This window comes from Quercus robur, chromosome 5 (assembly GCF_932294415.1).
Source record: "Quercus robur chromosome 5, dhQueRobu3.1, whole genome shotgun sequence".
In the NCBI taxonomy this organism is placed as follows: Eukaryota; Viridiplantae; Streptophyta; class Magnoliopsida; order Fagales; family Fagaceae; genus Quercus; species Quercus robur.
The window spans coordinates 48,688,690-48,715,242 of NC_065538.1; the positions used below are offsets into that span (position 1 = coordinate 48,688,690).

Below are 26,553 nucleotides of genomic sequence, written 5' to 3' on the forward strand. Positions count from 1 at the left end.
TATAATTCAGTGTAGAATTAATCTTTTATTTATTTATTTATTTTTATTATTATTTTTTTTTGACATGGCAAATTTCATTGAGTGGAATCAACAAAGAAAAGAAAAATGAGTCAACATATCTTAATGTGTATTTATATATGACAATTCTAGAGGTCAAACTGAGCTCAATGATGATTTTTCAAATGAATTCCAGTATGCCTATATATCAAATACAAGGAAGTAGAAATAAACAATATTTTGTAAATTAAAAGATATCCATGGGGACTCGTAAGACACAAACTTAATATCCTTTCAAAAGTAAGAATAAGTCGAGCACTAGAAACGTAACTCTCATTTTCAAGGTAATTAAGAGAAGAGATCAACTTAGAACAAAGCAAGCTTGTGAAGCAACTAAGGCAAGAGTGTGCAGTAGCTTTTTTTTTTTCCAAACCAAAAGATCTAAGTTCTCTGGAAATAAAATATCTTTTAGATTTTTATTTATATATATTTTATTAGGGTTTCTTTCTAGTTTTCTTGTCTTGATGGAAAAGATAGGGATATAACTTCTTCAAATGCCATTAGTAGATGTTTGAAACATATTTCTCTTTTATAAACTACATTGATGTTATGAATTTGTTTAGAATAATATTTCAATTACCATAAATATTTTTTTTGTTCCATTTAGTAAAAATCCTATTTGTTGACTTTGTTATAGAAAAAGAATTCCATTGATTTAGAATCACCATTTTTTTTCTTTCTTTCCTGCTAGAGGAATGGAATCACTAATTTTTAAAAGTTTAAATTATGATTTTTTTTAATTTTTTTTTTTTTTTTACTTTTACGGAATAAGACAATAATCAATCAATCAATATATATGTATAGCTAGGGGTGTCCACGGGTCGATTCGGGTCGGGTTTGTGCCTGACTCGGACCCGACCTGAATTTCTCGGGTGGGTGAAAATCAAAACCAAAACCAACTTGTATTAATGGTCGGGTCATCCGGTTCGGGTCCATCGGTATTCGGGTTTGTGCCGGTCAGTTTTGGGTTTCGTCACCGGTGTTGAAATTTTGCAGGATCCGATGAGATTTGGCCGATATTTGGTCGGATCTGTTGAATCTGGACTAGATCTCGATGAAATATCACCGGATCTCGTTGGATCTAGTGGATTTCCAGTAGATCTTCATCGGAAAAGCAAAAATATCGCCGGTATTTTTCATTTTTTGTCGAAAAACCTTTGAATGTCGCCGGATGTTGTTGATTTGATGGTTGGGTCGGGTGGCTCGGGTTTTTGGGGAGGAAACCCGCCAACCGATTCGAAGGGTTCAAGTTCTGTGGGTGGCGACCTGTTGCCGACCGTCGGATTGGTCGGTTTGGGTGGTGGCCGGTCGGTTTCGGGCGGGTTCGGTGGGTTGGTCGGGTGTAATTATCCTTAAAATATATATATTAATATGAAATAGGTTCAAGTTACACCTAATGTAACTCTAAAAGGTTACATCTGGTGTAACTCTAAAGAGTTACACATTTTTTAAACCATTGGATTTAAGTAGATTTAACGGTAAAAAAAAGACCCTCATTAATGCTAAAATTATGATTAGGATTTCATTAATTATCCCTCATTTATTATATTTTATATCTATCTCTAAACCCAAAAAAAGTGTTATATTTGACTCTCTCTCTCTCTACATTTCTCTCTCTATCTCTTTCTCCTCCACCGTTATTCCACCTCCATGGATAGATTGCTAGCAGAAGGTTGTGAAGCAATGGTCTCTCATCCCTGCAAATCATACATTCAAAAAAGAAATATATATGATGAACGGACTTTTCAACACAAACCAGCAATAGCTGCTAACCATAAACGCAAGAAAGCATGAAAACATCATTAAAAAAAAAAATGTAGACTCCACCTAAAACCGTTACCCAAGGCTTGCAACAAATAATTTACAAGTAAACGATCAAAAGCCTTCTGTCGGCAATTGCTTTAGAGGTTTGCTACATATTAGAATTGAATCTATCAATTGTTTTTCTAAAATATATTTTATATTTTATATTTTTATAAGGAAGTTGTGTCCCACTTTAAGTCTAGATTACGTCACTCTCTTCTCCCAATAGCCTATAAATACTATGAATTGATAGTGTCAAATACATTTTTTTTATGATGTTTTCATGCTTTCTTGCATTTATGGTTAGCCGCTATTGCTGGTTTGTGTTGAAAAGTCCGTTCATCATATATATTTCTTTTTTGAATGTATGATTTGCAGGGATGAGAGACCATTGCTTCACAATGTTTGCAAGGGTGAGAGACCATTGCTTCACAACCTTCTACCTGCAATCTATCCATGGAGGTAGAACAATGGTGGAGGAGAAAGAGATAGAGAGAGAAACGTAGAGAGAGAGAGAGAGTCAAACATAACACATTTTTTTGGGTTTAGAGATAGATATAAAATATAATAAATGAGGGATAATTAATGAGATCATAATCAGAATATTAGTATTAATGAAAGTCTTTTTTTTTACCGTTGAATCTGCTTAAATCCAATAGTTTAAAAAAGGTGTAACTCTTTAGAGTTACACCAGGTGTAACTTGAACCCATCTCTCTCTCTCTATATATATATATATATATATATATATATATTTATATATAGGAGTTGGGATCAAGTTACACCTGATGTAACTCTAAGCAATGTTACATCACCTAATAACTTGTTATGAAATTCATGTTTTGAAAAGAGAGATGCTACGTCGACAATATTTTCATAACAAATAATAGGTGGTTAGTTGTTATTGGTTCAAATTTAAATCTAATACTAAGATTATTTTTTTACCCCAACAATAACAACCAATAACAACCTGCCACTTAGGGTTTGTCGTGAAAATGTGTGGACATATCATTTCTCTTTTGAAAATTCCACTATTGAATTACATGTTTTATATGTTTTTAACATTCTTGCCAATTTTCATGTTATTTATTAATCGATCCATAAACTCATATTTTATGTATTACTTTAAACTACAAAAATTTAAATTTAAATAATTGATTGATGACATGACTATTAATCTTTTATCACCATGAAAATTTGCAAGTACGGAGAATATACGAAGATAATGTAATCTAACGGTGAATTTGTCAAAATTTGTATCAAATTAAAAAATATTGAGTGATGTAACATTGTTTAGAGTTACACCAGGTGTAACTTGAATCCATATATATATATAAAAGACAATAATCAATCAATCAATATATATGTATAGCCAAGGGATTGTAGTTCTATTAGCACTTTTCCATGCATAAAATGCTTGAAGGTTTAGGGGGAAAAATGGTTTGAGCTGTAGGGTTAGCAGCATATTGTTAAAATATATATATATATATATATATCACATAATATATAATAAATGTTGGGCTTAGACGTCGTGGTTGCACTAAATGGTTTCACCAAATTGTAGAATTTTTTTTTTAGATTTTTAAAAAATATATATATATATATATATATATTTTTCTTTGTGGGTACACGACTCACACCCATCGGTATTTGTCCGCTTTGGGGAGCCAGTCCCTCACGGTTTTGTCACGAAGGGGTGGGAGCTAAGGATTTTTGCCATGAAGTGATTGACACCTAGGCTCACCCTAGTCCCACATCGCCTAAGTAACCCTCCCACTCATGGTTTATAAACTTCTGGAGCGACCATGAGTGTACCACTACTCAGCACATGTGCTTAGTAGTGGTACACTCATGGTCGCTCCAGAAGCTTATAAATGAGTGGGAGGGTTACTTAGGCGATGTGGGACTAGGGTGAGCCTAGCTGTCAATCACTTCATGGCAAAAATCCTTAGCTCCCACCCCTTCGTGACAAAACCGTGAGGGACTGGCTCCCCAAAGCGGACAAATACCGATTGGTGTGAGTCGTGTACCCACATTCTTGATTGACAAAAATACCCATGTGCATGTGCATATGGGTTTACTTTATTATTTTTTTCTTCTCCCCTAGTGTTGCCATTTTTTTTTGGGCCTGGCGCCTTTTTCCCCCCTCTTCTAGATAGTAACGTTGCCCTTCTTTCTTCTTCTTCTTTTTTTTTTTTTTTTTTTTTTCCTTATTTTTTTAATTTAATTTTCTAGGGTCTGGGGGTGATATTTTTTGTTTTATTTTATTTTTTTGTTTTTTAACTAGACATGATTTATTTTTGGGACATGATTTTTTTTTTTTAATAAATTTGGGTGATTGCTCTTTTTTGTGGTTATTTGCAACTTTTTTTTGTTTTTTTTTGTTTTAAGTAGGCATTATTCTTTAACAAGGGTATATGAGTAAATTTATTTAAACTCATTTTTTCCATCCCTCCACTTTTCTACTCTCAACCAAACAAAAATGAGAGAAAATAAAATCTTTTATATTCTCCTACTTTTCCACTTCTCCAACCAAACGAATCTTAAGGCTATAATTCTCATTAAATAAATTAACATGGTCAATTTTGAAAATTTAATTGTTAAATTGCATGTTCTTTAATCTTTATGTTCTTAAAACGTATGTCAAATTTCATGTCAATCATATGTTATCTACTTTTGATCCATAAATTTATTTTTTATGTACAATTTTAGACTACAAAAACTTGAAATTTAAAGATTTGATTGATGACATAGCTATTAAATTTTTATCTTCTTGAAATTTTGCAAATATGGAGGATATAAGAAGAAAATATATTTATTTGTGGATTTTTCAAAATTCATGTACAATAAAAAAAAGTATTGAGTAGAATTATATCCTTAGTTTACAACTAAGTTTGTTACCAAATTTTGTCCAAAATTTAATTATGTTGGGCCTAAAAAAAATTAAGGGTGGTTACAAATATTTTTTAAGGATTAGAAAATCATAAATTTTTAAAATTTATATATAATAAAAAAAATTTCAGGTTAGGGTGTTCCTATGGCCACCATGAACTGAATGTAGAGTCGCCAGTGAGTAGAGACCTCATGTAGTAAAGCATAAGGTTCTGCCATATGGTACATTCTTTGATATTTTATTTATTTAGTTTATTGAATTAGCCAATGATATAAATGCATATATTAAATATTTATAGTTGTGCATTAATTATTTATACTAAATTAATTTATATGGTTATTTTTATAAAATTTATATAAAAATATTTTTATTTAGAATAATAATAATTGATTTAAAATATGGCATTCTTCCTCAAGATTTAAAATATTCAATAAATAAATTTTTGTATTAATTGTTTTAAGTGGTGCACTAATTATTTAAGTATTATGAAATTTCGATGTTATTTTTTCTAAGATTTATATGAGAAAAAATTCATTTAATTTAGTTGCTTTTAAAACAGTTGAAACAAATTAGAACAAAAGGAAAAAAAATGACACATAATCAAAATGTTTAAAAAATTATTGAAGAATATTTACATTTTTATTTTATCAAAACGATATTTGGATTCTTGAATAGGTATGAAACATGCCTATATCAATCATTATATCATACAATTTTTAAAATTTTAAAACAATTGAAACAAATTAGAACAAAAGGAAAAAAAATGACACACAATCAAAATGTATTAAAAAATTATTGAAGAATATTTGCATTTTTATTTTATCAAAATGATATTTGGATTATTGAATAGGCATGAAACATGCCTATATATCAATCACTATGTCATACAATTTTTAAATTTTTAAACACATATTGTATTTTCAAATCACACTTATCGTTTTTTTTTTTTTTTTTTTTTTTTTTTTTTTTTTTTTTTTTTTTTCTATTAGTAACGTTAGCATTTTTCATTCACTACTTAATCGTATGAACTAATTTTATACAATACCAAAAAGTTCTGTACTAGATTAGCGCATTTAAAAAGTTAAAGACCAAATTGACTTACAACAAAAAAGTTAAGGACTAAATTTGTAATTTACCTCAATTTTATTACTAGGCAATTGGAACGCATGACAAGCATGCACCAATTTTAAAATTAGAAGTCTTTTATTTATCTATTACTATTTAGTTATTATTATTACGCAATTGGAATTCATGTGAAGCGTGCATCAATCTATTAACTAATAGTTGTTTTCAATTAAATACATAAAATTATGTATATTTATTTTAAAATTTTATTCAGATCTCATTTTTAATCAATTAATAGTAATGATCACACTACGAGGAATGGTAGTAAGGATATGTATGTAACCCGTAAATATTTCTTCCTAGGTACTTTCACGTAAGATCAAAGGCGAAAATGGGTAATTACCCATAAAAACGTAACTATTCAGTTAGTTGGCCGGGTTTTGAAAGAATTTGGGAAACTAGCAACTCGAGCCTCAGAGGCTCGATTTTGGGCCTTTAAATCGAGCCTCTGAGGCTCGATTTTCATGGGTTATTTCTCTCTGACGTGGCAATTTATCCAGGTGGTGTCTACATGGAAATCGAGTCTCTAAAACTCGATTTCCAACCCAAAAATAAAATATTAATAACCCAAATGCAGAATCAGCGGAAAAAACGCAGAAAGAAAGAAAAAAAAAAAGAAAGAGAAGAAGAAGAAGAAGACGCGACCCAGGTCGCCCCGCGCGACCAGGTCGCCGCGCGACCCAGGTCGCCACGCGACCCATTCTTCTCTGGTTTTTTTTTTTTTTTTTTTTTTTTTTTTTTTTTTTTTTTTTTTTTTCCTTCCTTCTCTGATGAACAAGTTGATGAACAAGTTGTAGTGGTTTTTGTTTTCTTTTCATATGTAAATCGAGTCTCAGATACTCGATTTCCATTCAGACGCCACCTGGAAAATTTGCCAGGTCAGATGCGAACGACTGATGAAAATCGAGCCTTAAAAACTCGATTTAGAGCCCAAAATCGAGCCTTTAAGGCTCGAGTTGCTAAATTCCCAAATTCTTTCCAAACCCGGCCAACTAACTGAATAGTTACGTTTTTATGGGTAATTACCCATTTTCGCCTAAGATCAAATAATTTCTGTGTTAGGAACTAACCTTATCTCACACCGTAGAGTTGACTTCTTGTTAGTCATTATTTATTTATGTTCAAACTTTCCATTCATCCCAATTTAGGATTTATGTGTCTACCAATCACTAACATAGATAAAAATGTGTTAAAATCTATGTACCTAAAAATGAATCCGAAATATTAGTAAAGTTATCTTTTTGGAACTATATCTCATAACACTCTTATCTATTTTGGTAATTAGCAAAACATAAACCTCAAATTTAGATAAATAAAAAAGTTTTGAAATTTATTTATAATAAAAAAACCCTCAAAGCACGCACGTGAGATGAGTATGAGAGCAATAGATGTATAGCTTACATATTAAGTATTAACCATGCACCAATCTTAGTCCCATGTCATATTCAAAAAAAATGTCATATACGTCAAGAGAACCCCCATAATTAATTAGTGTACATGACTACAAGGGCACGAGTCAATCAATCCCACGTGGTTCAAGAGATGCATCCGACGGCTTAAAGTAGTCTCCAAGCGTAACCAAATCAATAACAACCGTTATTTTTTCTAAGTCGGCACAAAAAGGTGTCGTTAGGTCTTTTCTTCCACTAACTATATATTTCTCCAAAAACCTTCTCAGAAACAGTACCAGTGTACCACAACACAACAAAATCCACTCAATTTCTCTCAAACCCTTCTCTCTCTCTCTCTCTCTCTCTCTCTCCCTCTCTCCCTCTCTTGAAAGTTAAACTGTAATGGCGTTTCGGATCTTAGAAAACGTTGAAATATGCAAGAAACAAGAGGGTTTCTTGGGGTCTTATTACAGCGGGAAGGTTTTGGCTGTTGTTGGAATAAATCGGTACATAGTGCGATACGAAACCCGGTGGGCTGAATGTAAGACAAGGCAGTTGAGTGAAGTGGTTGATGCCGATGAAGTTAGGCCTTTGCCACCGACTATTTCATGCACCAACTTCTCCATGTCCGACAAGATTGATGCGTATGTGAATAATGCTTGGTGGGTCGCAAAGGTTGTGCAGAGACTTGATGATGTTCGTTACTTTGTGCGCTTGGACGCTAATGGAACTGAGTTTCAACTCCCTTCACATAAACTTAGGATTCATCTTGATTGGCAAGATGGGAGATGGGTTTTGCCCCCCAATGCCAATACCAATACCAATACCATTGCCAATAGGTATGTGGGTTAATCAATTTTTCTTGTTTTCCATTTGATATTTATATATACATATATATGCATTTGTTACTCAATTTGCTTAATTTCTTTGGGGTTTTCTTAATAGGTTGCTTGTTTGTTTGTTTGTTTTAATTATTATTATTTTTTTTTTAATTTCTTTTGGGTTTTCTCTCATGTTTATCTTTTCTTGATTGACTTGTTTGAGTCTTTCTTTGAAACTTCTAAGATCTTATTCTAAGATCACAATCTTTACTACACAATTTCTTGTCACTTTTTTATGTGGCCGATTGTGATTGACTTTTTATTATTTTTACATAAATCCATTATTTTATCTCCACAACTAATGTTGTGGCAAATAGTGTGTGAAAAAGTGTGGCCCTAAAATTATTAGTTTAAATTATTTTAAATTGCTTGTATCACTTTGACTTTGGTAGTTTTCTAGTATATTCTTCTCTCTCTTTTTTTTATCCTTCTTTTCTCTATATTAAAATTTGAAATCCATGCCAAGACGTATGTTTCAAGTAGCATATATACACGCTATATTTCACTTTGGATGCTAATAAACTTTGGGTAAATCTCATGTATATTACCTTAATTAGAAATGTATTATGCAATTATGTATTGAATTTCTTCTATAAAAAAATTTATCTCAATTTAATTAACGAATCTAATTGTCTTATAAACAGTCAATTAAGTTGATATTGTTGAAAAAAAAAATGTTATACAATTAATTTGTCCCCAAAAAAAAAAAATGCTAATAAAAAATTCTATCTTTTGAAAAGAAAAAGTCCCATTCACATATCTAATATTGTCCTATGATTTTCATTAATTTCTTGGTAGGATCCTAAATTAGAATTCTGTTATCATATGTTTTATTCAACTAGATTGATTATTTTTTTCAGGAATAAAGAAAGTGCTTCTTTAAATTACTCTTGTGGATCATTAACTTTCTTCTTGAGTCAGTAATTCCAGAGTTTTGCTTCCCACTTTGTATTTACTTCTGAATTGGCAGTGGAGTACTGGATAGTTGAATTAACCAAATATGTGTAGTTGACCATTGTAGAGTTTAATTAGAGTGTAGACATGCATATGCAGCATGCATGAAGCAGAAGGGCCTCAATTTGACCTGAGGGCCGAAAAGGGTAAATAAAAAAAATTGAAAAATTGAATCAATATCATTGCACCACAGACCAAAGAGAATCTAATTCTTTAGCCCAATTAATTCCGGACCAGCTCTACCTAATTGAACCCACATCTTAGTATTGAAGCGTTTAATTGGTTTTATTCTTATGAACCAAAGGTTGTTGAGTTTGCAAATCCGAGGTTCCATATTTGATGGGTTGGATTGGTTGACTTGAGACACACTTTTTTTTGGCACTGATCGATAAAGACTAAAAGTGCCTTCTTTACTCATCTACCATCGATGCACCAATAATTTAACATTTGTCATTTTCCTTATCATTTTATTTGCATTGTTTATTTATCAAATATTCTCTGTGTACGATTTATAACTTGGATTTTAGTTAGGCCTTCCTCTTAATTAACCAAAATTTATTGGTGACTTTTTTGGTCAGGCCTTGAAACAAGTGATATATATAAGCCAAGCAAATACAGGCGAGCATTGACTTCGTATATATTAGGACTTCCATCATCAAAATTTTCCTTTCCATATCTTTCACAGATCTATGACAATATGGGCTTGTCTGATACGTGTTGGTTTAGAAGTTAAAACTCATTCTAATGTAGTAATTCAGATTCTTCAGAATTTCTGTCTAGAATTATTACTCATTAGATTATAGGGTTTTTTTTTTTTTGAATGGAATGTCTTTTTTACTCCCGATATATAAATAAATATATATATTAACTGAATATCAAGATGAAGATTATGCTTAGGCAATTGATAATTGAAAGTGGATATTTTACTTCTAGAATGTCCATGTGAACATATAATTATAGGTTCGCTTTTCAACATTTCAGTAAAATTTCCTCCACAGATGTTTGCCTTTAAATAGAAAAAAAAGAAGAAGCGATATTCATGTGCTAAAATATGACTGGTCCTGTTAGCTAATATGTGGTGAAGATTGTCCTCTTATTCAAAATGCTTTATTCTTGATCATTCATTGCAGCACTTTAAGCAATAATTTCAAAAATTCAAATTTGTCAATTTTTTGATAGCGGCATCATTTTGTTCTCCAATTCTCAATTATTCCAGTACTTAACAATGGCCTTTATGGAAGCACAATAATCTGTAGAATCTCATTAATTCACGCACTTGATATCATATGACACCGTGGTGATTAATTGCCATTTTGTCATATTAATCGGAGATTAACTTCGTTCTTCAATTGATTAAGAGATTGCAATTGTTAGACCAAAGGCATGTCTAGAATAAAGTTGGCCTTTTCTTTATCGCATATGAATTGGCTTTCCATTAGTGCATCATTCTTGTCACAGAATCTCATGCTTGTGCTCTGATATGATACCCCGTTGTAAAGTTTGTATTGTGATTTTTTAACCTTGTAGTGATTGCCACAATTGATGTTAAATTAATTAATGAATGAGATATTACTTGATTTTAATTGATAAAGATCCCCAATTTCAAGATAAGGGCATCTACAAAAGCAAAAGTTAATTATGTTCCAAACCATTCATATCTCTTTTAACCAAAAAAAAAAAAAAAAACATATATGTTATATAGATTGGCTATTGCAATTTTTTATAAAGAACTATTATTAGAAGTGAACACTATAAATTGAAACTCTCTAAAAAAAAGAAAAACTAGCTTCTGCAATTTGATTTGTAATACTTTCTAGCTAGTTTCTGCTCTCATAGGCAAATTTTAATTAAGGAAAGCAATTAAGCAAACCCGATTTTAGTCATCTCAAATGTAGTTTAGAAAGAAATTAAATAAAGCATCGTGTAAAACTCAAGGGTATTGGGCTCGGTTGGCAACTTGGCAGTCACTTCTATGCTAAAATTACAGCAAGCATAAAAAAAAATTCAGTTCATTTTTCACAAACCAGTGCAAGTACTGCTTCAGTATTCTCAAAAGCAGCACCATTTACACTAAAACTAAACTCAGTTGAAACGAATCAACATTTTGATATCCCCAATCGTTACCGATAAAGTTCTATTAACATGAAAAAAAGGAAAGGAATAGTTGGAGAGTGAAAGGGTAAGAACACATCAAGATCATCGTGGTTCAGCGTTTACCATTTAAATATCATAATCAACGTGTCACGAAAACTATGTATTATCAAAGACAAATGCAATATGCAATTTGATGATAGAAATTCCTTCAATTAATATCGATCACATCTTTAATTCTAGACATAATTTTCAATGAATCTAGCAACAACTTGTACAAAGCAATTCAATTGTTGACGCGTAATTGAGTCTACACTCCTGACAAGATCCCAGTAAAAGTAAAAGAACAACTAAAAAGACAAAATACAATGATGAAATGATGATGTCAAATTACTGGTATGTGTTTGTGGCTTAATGGCTTTGTGTGGTATGGGTCACGGGGTTTCTTTGGTGTCCTATTTTAAAATACAAGAAGCATAATAAAATGCATAAGTTCGACTTCCTTATCTAAACTTATTACAGCCTCCTCAGCCTCACTTTTGTTCTTTATACGACATGAAGAAATTAAAATAAATAAATAAATCCTCAATCCATAAATGGAACTCTCCAAAATGACATGTAATTTAACGAAACAAAATAAACATAACAATTTCCTTACACTGCTTTTAGGTGGATAATTTGTATTGAAAGTATTCAAAGTCAACATTCCTTGTAAGGCTATAAACAAGTCAAGTCGAGTATTAAGAGTTTAGGTTTGTTTATCAAATTTTATTTTAAATTCAAGTTGAGGTTAAACTCATCATCAAACAAAATTACATGTTTAAGTTTGCTTCATTTTTTTTATTGAGAAAACTCGAGCTACTTGATAAATTCATTCTTTTCCCATAGAACTAAGTTTCGCTGTAAATCATTATAGAGCTATCTCCTATAACCCATTACATGCTATATATAAGATTATCCATATATATTATTTAAAAAGTCACGTTTCATTAAAAAATTATTGTAATTAAAACTATATATGAATTGACTCTTTAATCGTCACATAGTAGGTTGGAAAAAGTTTAGCTTCAAACTAGTTTAAAGTCAAACTTTTTCCTTTCCTATATATAATAAAACTATGACTAAATTTTTTCACCTCTTTACAAATTTATAAATTTTTACTATAAATGGTTTGTTTATATTATCAATAAACTACAAATAATAATTTGATCATATGAACCAATTTACAAAATTATACATTGCAATCTCAAGTCGCTATAAGTATATTTTGGACAGGTATACATATAAAAATATATAAACTTTGTCTTGGATCAAAGCAGATCGACTCACTTTGTTATTCAAAGTAAAACCATGACTAAAAGTTTTTACCACTTTCACAAATCAATGAATTTATACAATAAATTCTAGTTATAAACCCAATTTTGCCCAGCCAATCGGATCAGTAGCCTGGTGAACAGGGACATAAGTCGGTTTAGTTGTTTAATTAGACCACTAATACAATTGAACCGGTAATATGCAACATTTTTTTGCAACCCATGCAACTGGGGCAAGTTGTTTTGACCTAGTTAATTTTGTAATTTTGAACAAAATTACCATTATAGGCTTGTAGTACCATTTTCTAAAGTTGGAATGTAATGAAAACTAGTCGCTAACCCGTGCGATGCACGGGAAAACTATTAGAAAATAATAAAGCATGCATATATTAAAAGACAATTTAAGTTCATGTGTGCTTGCAAGGGATACATACCTAAATAGTTCTTGCGGTAGAAATAAAAGCCACATAGTAGTAATATATAAATCTCTTAAAACCTAAACCTAAACATAAGGACTAAATATATAAACAAACTAACCTTACAAAAACTGAACTTTATAAGCTAAAATCTATACCGTGAGTTGTAGATCTTGAATGCTATACCGTGCGTTTAGGGCTTCCTACATCTGGAGAGAGAGAGAGTTTGCAGAAACCAAAGAAAATCTCTCTATAGCTTAAGAAACACAATATAAACCAAAGAAAATCTCTCTATAGCTTAAGAAACACAATATACTAAAATCAAAGAGATAAAATTTTCAGAAGACAAAATATTATAGATAATTTAAAAGAATTTTTGTTTAATTCTTGAACATCGCAACTCCATAAAATTCATACTAATAATAATATTTTATGATAGCGCAGTTAGAATTTTGGTTTAATTCTTGAACACTGAATTGGAAATTGATTATATGAGTATTCAATGGTGAACAAAGTACTATGTATTAATTAATATATAAACAAAACTAACCTTACAAAAGCTGAACTTTATAAGCTAAAATCTATACCGTGCATTATAGATTTTGAATGCTTTAGGGCTTCCTACGTCTGGAGAGAGAGAGTTTGCAGAAACCGTGGCTTTATATTTCTTAACTTGAGAGAGGGGTAAGGTTGCTAGGGTTTTGTAGATCTTGAATGCTTTAAGGCTTCCTACGTCTGGAGAAAGAGAGAGTTTACAGAAACCGTGGTTTTATATTTCTTAACTTGAGAGAGGGGTAAGGTTGCTAGGGTTTTGAGGAGTTATAATTTTTATTTATTTTTTATTTTTTAAATATTGTGCTGACGTGGAAAATTGTGGTGCCAGCAAAGGCTTCGGTTTTATATATATATATATATATATATAAGAGATTTTATATTGAGGTTGATTTTGGACTTTTCAAAAAAGATGGAGTTTCAAGTTTTAGCTCAAATCGTAATCCATGGGATTATAGAAATAGTGAGATATACAATACGCACAAAACATGACTTGAGAGTTTAAGATATGCTTTTATTCCTAAAATAATAAGATTTTATTTAGTAAAGACTTGGTTAAAATTTTATGGCATCCTTTTATTTTATATTTTTTAGTGTTGTTACTTGAGAAACCTTGAGTTTCAATTATTTTAGGTGGCTTGGTTTTTAGACTTAATTTTAATTAGCAATTTAGGTATTTTTAAAATTCAATTTACATATTTATTTATAATTTCTCAAACTTATTTTTATATTTATTCATTTATTTATTATATCTTATTTAACCTTGTGGTCCAACTAGTGATCCATTAATCAAACAAACGATCCAATGACCCAGTTCTTTGATTGGGTTAATGTCGTCTAGTCTAGGTGTAATAACTAATAAGTATATTTTTGTAAAAGTATAAATATAAAAATATTATATTATATTTTTTTAAATCAAGTCTCATGTTTATGAGTTTGTTCACAAATACATTATTATACTTGATATTGGTTTATTTAATAGTCGAGCCTAAACTTGAGTTTAAGTTTGACTTATTTAGAGCATTCATATCTGACTTGTTAAAAAATTTAGCTTTTAGCACTTCAAAACATTACTTTATTTATTTTAACATGTCACTTAACAATACGCCATACATCTCATCCCATATTTATACAACCCATTAAAATAATATAAATAACTAAATAAAATAATATAAACAACACAATAAAAAATCATTACACTATGAGAGAGGGAGAGAGAGAGTGGATAAAAAAGAATAAAACAAAATAGCAAGTTACTACTAGTAGCAACTTGCTAAAAAATTTTAGTTTTGACAATTTGAATGTAAGGTGTTTTTTATGTGTTTGTGCTGCTAAAATATATACTAGCAAATTTGGAGTTTTAGCAGATGCATGTGAATAATCTTATTAAACAAAAGACATAACTAGCATACCGGTTCATTTGCAATCTTTCCCTCACTTGATTTTTGGCATTTTACAAAAACTATTATTTTTATTTTGTTTCATTTAAAATTTGTCATCCATAAACTGTCATTTAATATGGGACCGAGGGAGGGAAAAACAACTGTACTTTCCAACACATGGTTATTGCTTTTCCTTAATTATTTATTAAACAAGAAGATTAATTTGAGTTTACTAGGTAAATTTTACCTTCATCTTCCCTTTTTCTTTTCTTATAATTTTTTCCGCTTCACCAAACATTAATTGCTTATTTCTTAAGTAAGTGGTCCTTCTATAATGACTTCGGTCGCTTGCACAATAAAGCAATCTTATTTATGACATTAAAAAAAGAAAGAAGTAATCCTATTTATCACTAAGCAAGTCTTCCTTCAAGAACAATTTATGGAAAGATATATATCTTTGAAATTTGCTTCAGTAATAATAAAATAAAAACCTTTTTTTGTTAAAAATAAAAATAAAAAATCACAATGGAATATAGCTAATTAAGGTAAAATAAAATTTAGGAAATATATCAAAGTAGCCATCAACACAAGGATGGGGAAATTTTTGTTCCCACAACTGGCATGCACTCATTGTTTGAGAATGTTGGTGACAATCAATCAACCATACATTGCGAATTATGAGTAACTAAACATTACATCAACAGAACTTCTATTAGTTGTTGAGCATATTATACAATAAAATCATTTTCATATGTATAAAAAAAAAAAACTATCTTTATAATTTTTTTTTGTTTTTGGGTACAATTTATAGTGTACTTTTTATCTTTGATTTTAAATATAAAATAAAAAACGGACAACCGTAATTCTATATAATAAAAAAGGTTAAATAATATACTAGGAACCAATTGTGATAACACATAGTAAAAAAATAGCATTATATTTATTTATACCACGTTGCACAGGCTTCCTCCAGTCCATGCTACAATTAAGGCGGAACCCTGATTTTTATTTTATTTTTCTCAAAAACGACAAGATTATCATTTTATATCCTCAGCTTGAATTGGATTGATATAACCAATAGAAAAGAATCAAAAGATACACAAGGTGGCGCCCTGATTGAGAGGTGTCCAATCTACCTCCAAAATCAAATATTATATATTTACATTATTTTGAAGATTAGGGTATTCTTTTTTGAGATAACTTAGTCTTCAAGGTAATAGTTGTAAGTCTTATTTATTTATATGTTTTTTTTTTCTTATTAAAGTAGGGGAAAAAAATGGGAATATAACTAAATAATTTACAATACAATAATATGTACATCAGAAACTTCGTGCAAATTAAGTGAACCAAGTCCCAATCTATAAACAACATATATGAATATATACGAAAGGACAGTGAATTTTTAAATGAAATGCTTTTATGTTTTCGCTATAACAAGTAATTCATGAGACCATGGCCCAACTTTAATTTTGATGTTCATGCAGCCATCTTATCAATCCAATTTGCACGTTTACAAGATCAATTATTGCATCCATTGATTAATTTTGTGTCCCCCTTAAATTTCACAAATTTGGACCATAGCCTAATTATGACTATTGATTATAATTATTTTTTTGGTCCATCAACAAATATGGCATGTAATTCAATGATCACTTGGTAAAACTACCAGTTAAGGATATAAATGAAATACAAATTTAGATTTAAGAATGTCATATTTGATATGCATATAGTTTTGCAAGAGCTATATAGTAAGTATTTAAAAAATAAATAAAATTAGTCACCCCATCTATAATATAAAGATCAAAAACCCAATTTATACTTTTTCTTGGCGGCCAAGACCCACGAAGTCAATAGCGTAGTTTCGCTCCTGCTAGCTATTAGTATTCTTTTCTGAATGGAGATAAAAAAAAGAGTAATCATTGATTGTCACGTTGTACTATATCTAATTAAAATCTATCATTATCAACATGTACATAATTAATTCTAATAATTTTATTTATATGTATTTAAGTACATATTTAATCTCATTAAACTAAACCAGTCTGTACATACATCATTTGGCTATATCAAAAACTACATCATCTGGATCAAGTTGAGATTATTAAAACAAAAAAACAAGAAGAAAAAAAAAAAAAATACAATAATAGAAGATTTAAGTGCACGTTTGACCACCTGAGGCATTAATCCTCCGCCGCTTGACGGGGAAAACTTGGCTGAAACCGCCTTGTTGCGTGGTGACCATATGCCACTCCTCCACCACATCATCCAAATCATCAAATTGGTGCAACCCAGAAGCAGCATCATACAAGCAACCCTCAGAGAACCCGGCTAGCCCTAGGCCGTGGCAGGCCGGCTTGGTTTTACGTCGGCCGGCCCCGACCGGCACGTTCCGGAGGGCCCCACCGGCAGTCCAGTACCTCTGGCAGCCCTTGCAGAAATGCCTAGGCTGGTTAACGTTGTAATTATTGAAGTAACAAAATTTGGTCTCCATGCTCTTGCACCTTGGGCACGGTATGATCTTGTCTGGTCTCTTATTCTCCAACAGTAGTCTTTGATCAGAACAACCTTTTTGTTCTTCCTTTACTTGTCTATTTTGCAAAGTTATTGTTGTCCCAAAAAGCTTGATTCCCGGAACATCTTCTTGGCCTCCTTGGACGTTGTTAGCCATGAATGAAAGTGGGGGGTGTTTAATTTGGAATAAAACAATACAGATTACAGAGATAAAAGAGAGAGAGAGACAGAGAGAGAGAGAGAGTTTGGTCTAAAATAGAGAGAGATGGGCAAGACCAAATTGACACAAAATAGAGAAGTTTGGTGGTTTATAAGGTGAGAGGTTAGAGAAGTGATTATATATATAGAGGACTCAGTGAGAAAACTAAAGAAGAAGAAGAAAAAAAAAAGTAAAAGAAAACTGTTACATAAAAATGAATGTGACAGCCGCCAAAAAGGCCTAGTAGGAATAGAGAGAAGAGGGGGGGGAAGAGTAAGAAAAGCTGAGGATTAGCTTTTTGTACACATCATTACTGCACGTCATCATCTTGCAGTGTTGAAAAGTCTAAAATGTGGGTCCCAATCCAGGTAGGTTGCGTACAATGTGTCAAAGGTGATAGAGAGCATAAAGATTAAAGAGATAAAGTTTGTGTTTAATGAAGTGCCATATTCATATAGGAAAGTGAGAAAGAAAAAAAGTACCATATTCCAACAACATAAAAAAGTGATGGAAGAAAAAAAAAAAGAGATAAAGCTTAAAGCTTAAAAAGCTTTTTCATATTTGCTTTGAAAAATCTCCATGCAATTTGTCATTTACTTTTGATGGATTGCTTTGACACCTCAGAAGCCAAACGACGAACGGAGTTTGCTGGCTATAGTTTCCTTCCAACATAGAATAATTATGCATATACGGATACGGATGTATGTGGAGCTAAAATCGCCTATTGATAATATCTTTGTAACAATCTCATCAAGGAAGACACACTAATTTCACATTTATGATTTATTTGTGTTGTCAACCTTACCTACCATAAAGAGTATCATCACTTTCCCACTAGGTCTATTAGTCGGCATAAGTCATAACTCATAACTTTGACATATTAATTTCCCGTAAAATTTGGTGTGTTCTTAAATTTTTGTATTTTTTATTTATTTTTATATATCTTTTAAGTCTTTATATAAACAGTAAAACTTGTTATGCATGTCATTTTTGCACTTACATATAGGTGGATTTGGGATTTGAACTTAGTTTAAAATCATGTCTTCAATTCACGATATTACCTTAAAATCACTTGTGTACACGGATGTGTGTGGGTAATTAACACTGCCCTTCAATATATAATACTTATACAATCAATGTTCAATCTTCACCAAGGTCTTAGAGTTATGGATAGAGCGGTGTGTGCAGTGCTGATTTTTTTTTTTTTGGTTTTGTTTTTTGTTTACATTGCAATATGCTAACTTCAACGTTATGCAACACACTATAATTTATTTGTTCATGACCATGTTTGTGAGTAAATGATAGCATATGGTACAGTGGTAGTAACATAGAGAATTGTTAATTAATCTCACTTGACACTTGTTAGCCCCAAAAAAAATCTCACTTTAACACTTTACAGCTTAATTAATAAACGGGGAAGAAAGATTAGGGTATAAAAAACACAAACTATTCTAATATGCTTTGATTTGTTTTCGTCTAATCAGATTCCACCAGTGAGATATTTTGCCCCCTGGTAGGTGACTCATCAATCATACATATCAATAAGAATATAAAAGTTTTCACAACAATATTAACTAATGTGACAAGTTATGATTTGTACATTATAAAAATACATTAAATAATGGTTTCAAGTGAAAATGATGTTGCTTGAATTACAACTTATCACCTTATCAAGTTGTTGTTAGCTAAGTTTATAATTAGATATATAAAAAATCTAACTGGGTCACTAATCAGGTTTATAATGTGCAATATTTCAGGCAAATTAAGCTTGATATCCATATATAAAGTTAGATGCTCCTAATGGTATTACTGTTCCTTTTTTGCTTCAAAGCCATCTTTTCAGGTTTCAATGGATTTGATGATTAACTTTGTTGCTCCCTTTTCAGTACTTAATATTGTAGGGTTGTTGTGGGCCTTATTAGGGTCCGGGTTGCTTTTACTTTGCAAATGTTATGGAAAAAGCTGATTGAAATGGGATTTCTTTAATATAAGAATCTTTATTTGATTAATGCAAAAGTACCTCATTTTCAACAGCTTTTTCCCAATTTTATAATGCAGACAAAGAAGCATTTTCGTTTCTTTTGCTTGGAAAGAGACGCAGATGCTTTAGAAGTCTCTTTTTAGTTTAAAAATTAAAAGAATACTTAAGGGAACATAATGATATCAATGCCTCCATTTTTATAAATGGGGCACCTAATCAGCTAATCTCTTGGTACTCTGGATCCAATTTGGGTGTTTCAATTTGTTCTTCTTGGTTCATGCAAGTTGCAAATCTTGCAATTGTAACATGCACTTGTACATTCAAGCAAAAACAGAAAACGCCCCAAAATAAAAAAATAAAAATAAAAAAAACATATACTTGTTTACAAACAAAAACAAAAACATGGCCATATATTATAGTGTGTTTGTCAATATCTATATATATATATATATATATAAAGCTTACAGCTAATTTATTTTATGTACAGGTTTTTAGAATCTCAAATTTTCTAGATATAAGTAAATAATATGTAAGTTAAAAAAAATCCATCCAAAAAAACATAAATTATTATTATTTTGGCTTGGACAAAGGGACACTTGATACGTGTTATAAAGTCTATTATTGCTTTCTGACCAAACAAATAAATTAATATATAAAAAAATTCCACTAGGAGAAAAAGAGACGAAAGTTTTTATTATGGTCTACGTAGTTATCCATTCCTGTTTGAAAAAACAGAAGTGCCCTCTTATCATATTCTTTGGATTTTTTTTTTTTGTTTATAATTAATTTTAAATAAAAATTTGGGTGGAGTTGGAAAGATTAAGAAGCATGTTGCTTGCTCTAATGGTTCTTCATCGGCAAGTTGCTTTTATAAAAATCACGCAGGAAAAGTCTTCTTTCTCTCAGTTGAATTTGATTACTTTTCTTAAAATTAACGTGTGAGGTGAAAGTTTCGCAATGCCAGCTTAAAATCGGATAGGAATATAATTGAGAAGGGTTGGCACGTTTTTTAATTTCTGCTTGCAATTTTATGAATGTGAGATACTCCATTAATTAAAAATTATATTATGTAATAAAAGACATTAAAAGTTATGTGATGTAATTAAGCACATCAAGTATAAGATCAAGATTTTATCAAAATAAGATGTGATAGATGCTTAAAATAATTTAAAATAATAAGGAATCCTTCTTTTTTTTCTAAATTACTTAAAATTTTTAATTGAAATAAAATTTTGGTAATTGAATTTTACTTAAAGAATTATATTGAATATTAGTGAGTCACCCATATTGGAAGTACAGTAAGACTTATGTTAAGCCACTTGACATGATAACAATGTGGAGGACCCAACTTTTAATATATTACTAAATATATGTTTTTTCTACCAAACCCTAGAAGACTATCACAGCCAAAATGCAATCTAATTAAAACATGTTTATAGAGGAGATAAAGTTTGCGTTTGGATACCGTTTATTTTGTTGAAAACTGAAAACAATAAAAAATTATTTTTCGATTATTGTTCACTTTTAGAATTACTGTTCACATGCCTATTTACACTATTCATGTCCCATGAATAGTGCAATAGGCACTGGTTTTTTTTTTTTTCTTAAAAAGCCTGAAACGTCCAAATGCAAAACGTGGATGTGATCCAAACGTAGCCAAAATCAATTCATAGATTCATGAACAACTAAATTGTCATGTTACAAGTCACACAACCAATTTCACACCCATTTTTCAACTATTCTATGTGGCAAACTGTGACTGATTGATTGTCACTTTCACATAATTTTTTTTTCTAGCACTCACAGTTAGCCACATCAAATAATTGTGAAAATGAATATAGAATTGATTGTGATCCTAGAATTTTTCTTTCATCCATGTATTTAACACATCAATTGCGCATACTGTAGATTGTCACATGTTACACTTTATTGAAAATGATTAACACAGTCCTAACACATACAACATGCATTAGCCAAGAACAAAAGCAACATAAAGAAGCTATATAACTTTATGTTTTTTTTTTACTTCGTATGTGAAATGTTTCAATATAAAAAGGTTTGGAGCCCCCAGTGTCAAAAAAGAGTGATTCCGGGTTCTATATGTCACTTTCCATGTGAAAGTTTCATATTAAAAAGTTTTGCCACAATACTAAAGAAAGGGAGAGGAAGAGAATAATTCCAGATTCGACGCAAAGCTAGATAATTTTTAAATAAAAAGAAGGCATAAAAGGGGGAAAATTTTACTTTATTCTTTTCTTTGTTGAATTACAGAGACTCCCAACTTTTTTTGTTGGGGGTGAAAAACACATACTCAAAACTTTAGTTCACTGTTCACATATGAAAGTCCAGTGAAGTTACAAAATAGGGGCCCAACTAGACATACTTTATTTGTGCATTTACTTTTAGTTTAGAAGTCTAGAAAATGGACCACGCAGATTTTGTGATTTGTCACATCAATCTCCTTCTCTAGGTTAGTCGAAACATTCCATCAAGTCACATGAAACAGTACTTTAAACTTTGGTTCACAAATATTGTATTAAATTTGGGTTGGTTTATGTTTGATCAGCTCAAAGTAAAATCGGATTAAAGTAATAATAATAGACTTCAACCTAAGTCATCATTCAAACATCAAATTTCTTTGAAACAAGCAAGATTTTGGATCAAACATAAATAATTTGTCCATGAGATTTTATTATTATTGATAAATAAGGATTATATTAAAACGAAGAGGAAGAGAATGGACCAATGCAATATTTGGAACTTGGAAAGAAAACCCCTCAGCGAGAAGATAAGAAATGTCTATGAGTTCATTCTATGGGCAAAGAGCGGTCTAACTACCTAAATTATAAGCCAAAAAGTCAAAGGCCACTATTTACCTAACAAAAATACCAACAACAGAGGGAATTCAAGAAATCTAAAGAGGAAGACACCGCGTTCCCAAACAAATGATATGAAAATCAATTCTGAGTTTCTTTAATATATGAATAGAATATTTTCTTGTAATAGTGGCGTTACTCATACCTATTAATATCAGGGGTGACAATTCGAGTTAACGTGTCGGGTTCATGTCGTGTCGAGATAGGATATTTGATTAAATGGCTAAACCTGAACATGACCCATTTAATTATCGTGTCATGATCCTTTAACCCTAACTCGACCTGTTAATAAGGCAGTTTGACTTGACCTAACTCACTTAACACGCTTGATAAACAACTTGTATTGGTTGACGCGAATGCGACACAACGCATACTTAATATTAAATATAACATCCATTTAGAAATAATTTTTTTTTTTTTTTTTGGTTTTTTACATCCCAAAAGTAGTGCATACACTTCAAGTCTTCAACCTATTTCAATTTCCAATTATATCCCTTGTAAGTTTTCGTAATTACTCACTTTTCTTTTTAAGTTTAAAATATAGATTGGATATAAAAGTTAGTTGACAAATCTAAAATAAAATGAATATTCATTTGTTATATGAGTTAAACTGGTTGTGTTATATGTGTCATTTCAGGTTGACACGAATAAATTGGCATGTCAAAGGTGTCTATGGCGGGTCATGCGAGTTGATCCACTTATGACACATTTCTTAACGTGTCACGTTCGGGTTAACCCATTTATGACCCAAACCCGCTAAGGCCCAACCTTAACCTACAAAAACCTATATCGGATTCCCAGGTTGAATTAAACATTGACACCCCTACTTAACATCATATTTTTAATTAAGGTTTGGTAGATAATTCAAGGTATCCTACTATTCAAAGTAGGGGCAAGCATGGTTTTGTGTTTTTTTTTTTCTTTGCTGAATAACAAGCATGATTTGGTTGGGGTCAATATTGAACCCTCGGGAATGCAACGTTCGTTCACTCAAATATACCTTCAAACATCGGTTCCTTTAGCATGTTAGAAATATCGAAAAGGCAAAAATTATACTGTCATAAAAGAAAATAAAACTATAAGTATATATTATAAAATGTATATATAAGTACAAATGTCATCATCGTGAGCGTTAAGTGTTTTTAATTTCAATAAATCTATTCTATATATATATATATATATATATATTTATTTATTTATTTATTTATTTCATACTTTACAGTTCATACCATCTAATTAACAAACATAAATTCATGAAGATATAATATAAAATAAATAAATAACAAAGTTCAAAAAACCTCATACATAATTAACAAATCAAAGGTTCATAACATACCATAAAAGTAAGTTTCTATTTTTAAAAAATTACAAAAGATCCATAAAAAAAATTTCAATCAGGAATGCATGTTCAGCCTAAAATGTCGAAATGACCCATACAAGTTGATACAAGCCGGAATTTTGGCCGAGACGGAACAAAATTCAAAACTTTGCCTAAAAGGTGGAAGACCTACATTAATTTTTCAATTGTATGAGTATTAAGAATTTTTTGTTTTTTTTTAAGCCATACTTTAATAGTTGTATTACTTTTTTTATTTTTTATTTTTAAGTAAACAATAATACCTATTAAAACACACAAGAAAATGGTAATATTAGTGTTTTAAACTAGGTTTATAATACATTGCATAACTAAAATACAACTACAAAAGGGCTTAAACTTTGTAGTTGTAGACTGGAGTTATAAACAACGGACATTAATGACTAAACACACACAACCAATGTGAGATAAACATCCTTCTTTTTTTTTGAGTAAACTGTAATACTTATTAGAACACACACGAAAATAGTAATGTTAGTATTAAACCATGTTTATAATACATTACATAACTAGAGTACAACTACAAATGTTAGGCCTTTTTATAGTTGTAGATTTAGAATACATGAAAATAGTAATATTTGTGTTTTAAACTGAGTTTATAATACCTTAAATAACTAGATCACAACAACAAAAAGGCCTAATCCTTATAATTGTAGACTGGGATTATAAAACGTAGATACTAGATACACACAATCAACATGGGATAAACATCCTTTTTTTTTTAGTAAACAATAATACTTATTAGGACCCATACAAAAATAATAATATTAGTGTTTTAATGTTGTATTACCTAGAAGTGAATTCATTCATATCCGATGGAAGAGAAAATATAAGTTGATTAAATGTAGGATAATTTATTTGGTTATTATTCTATCATTGAAATGGCCTGAGTGTCCCTATGGGAGATTAAAAAGAAATAAAAAAAATATAAAAGCCTGAGTGAAGAAGCTTGGTTCAGAGCTGAATAATTCATAGGACTAGAATTAAGGTAGGTTCCTGGCAAACGCAAGCCAACGCGTCGCTTCTGCTTCAATCTTCTCCCCCAGATAGAAACATTGCTGACCCATTCTATTTCTGACTTCTTGTAGCAATTAGCAATTAGCAAACAAACAAAAGAAACAGAATAAAAATTGTCTCGTACCTCACTTAAGACAGCTGGAAATATATGCTTTTTATATTCTTCAATTTTTTTTTTTTTGAGAAACTTTTATATTCTTCAATTAGATGTTCAACGCATTAGGTTTTTAGTCCGGTTGGTAAGCAGCATACCATTCAAGTTGCAAATAATATACTATTTCATTTGTGTTAATCTTCTTGTTTTTATTTATTTATTTTTGTCCTCTTTCCTTTGCCACAGTGATTACTGTTTATAATTCATTAATAATACTCACATTCCCCTGATTTTGGTTAAATAGCAACTCACAATCGAAACACAAAACTTAGTCATATTGCATACAATGACATTACTCACTACCGTGAATATTGCCCTCATCTTGAAAGATTCTCAAAAGTTTCTTTAACGTTCTTACCTTACGTTATTATTAAAGCATTTTCATAAAGATAATTTGAGACGATCATACAAAATAACCTCAAGGTATATATTTGCATAAATGGTGAATCACATCATAAATTTAATTAACGAAACTTATTATCATGTCATTCATGTGAGAAGAAAGAACCTTACTCTTAGAATGAATTTTTACTCATTTATATGCTCCATTGTCCACTACTATTCTCGAGCAATCAAGCATCGGTCATAAGCTCTCTAAGAGCATTTCCAATAGCTTATCTAAATTTTTGTATTGTTTGGACAGTGAACAGTGACATTTAATTTTTATCTAATTACTTTTTCAAATACATTTTCCAACAGATTCTCTATTATTTTCTCCATCTCATTTAAATATTATTTCTTCATTCATTCTTTATTCTTTATTATTTTTTTAATCATCATTTATTCTTCATATGTTCATTCCCAACAACTATAAATTCACAACATTTTTCGCAATATTTTCACAAGAATCACAAAAAAATCTTATGTGAAAAGTTGTTACTAATTCTAATTTAAACTCACCATTGAAATTATTTTTTTACTCACCAATATTAGCTAATAACAATCTGTTACTTAAGATTTATTGTGAAAATATTGTAGTAGTATTTCTTAATTGTCATTTCTTATTCTCTATATTATTTTTCTTTTCAATTTCATCCACACGTTTTTTTTTCCTCTTGTTTTTTCTCCACCACACACTTATACCCACTCTAGCTCCCTTCTTTTTCTTTTTCTACTTGATTCCAGATCACTTTTTTCAGCTCTCTCTCTCTCTCTCTCTTTTCTTTTTCTACTTGATTCTAGAACATTCTCTAGCTCTCTATGTGATAAGAAACAAAGAAAGAACAAGCAAGAGATATCTTGCTTGCTCCATCATTGATCGAAGGACACAGGCAGGCGCAAAATCTTGCTTGCTCCACCGTTGCTAGCTATCTGTCTTTCTTTTTTTTTTTTCCTTTTTTTTCTTTTATTGTTATGATTTGATTAATTTTAAGATTGTGTTTTTGAATTTGTATTTTGATTATGCTTGAGTTTAGAGATGTTTAAGAGAAAGGATTGTTGTGTTTGTAGCCGTTGTGAGAGGAGAGAGAAAGAATTGTTTTTTATTGAGTTGTATGATTTTTTTAAGTAGAAAATTTCATTTGAAATTGCTACAGTGTTTTCTCTATCTAGAGAAGCACTGTAGCAACTTCAAAAAAATTTTGG

General features: G+C 30.6%; 2 protein-coding genes across 2 annotated transcripts; one reads left to right on the forward strand and one right to left on the reverse strand.

Moving 5' to 3' along the window:
- The first annotated feature begins 7,669 nt into the window (after positions 1–7,669).
- LOC126728295 (protein AGENET DOMAIN (AGD)-CONTAINING P1-like) lies at positions 7,670–8,119 on the forward strand. Its single transcript, XM_050434145.1, has one exon. It carries the CDS (start codon positions 7,670–7,672, stop codon positions 8,117–8,119), a length of 450 nt encoding a protein of 149 aa, XP_050290102.1.
- An 8,711-nt stretch (positions 8,120–16,830) lies between these two features.
- Positions 16,831–17,746, reverse strand: LOC126726188 (dof zinc finger protein DOF1.5-like). The gene has a single exon (XM_050431331.1). It carries the CDS (start codon positions 17,522–17,524, stop codon positions 17,009–17,011), a length of 516 nt encoding a protein of 171 aa, XP_050287288.1. The 5' UTR covers positions 17,525–17,746; the 3' UTR covers positions 16,831–17,008.
- Between the last annotated feature and the right edge of the window lie 8,807 nt (positions 17,747–26,553).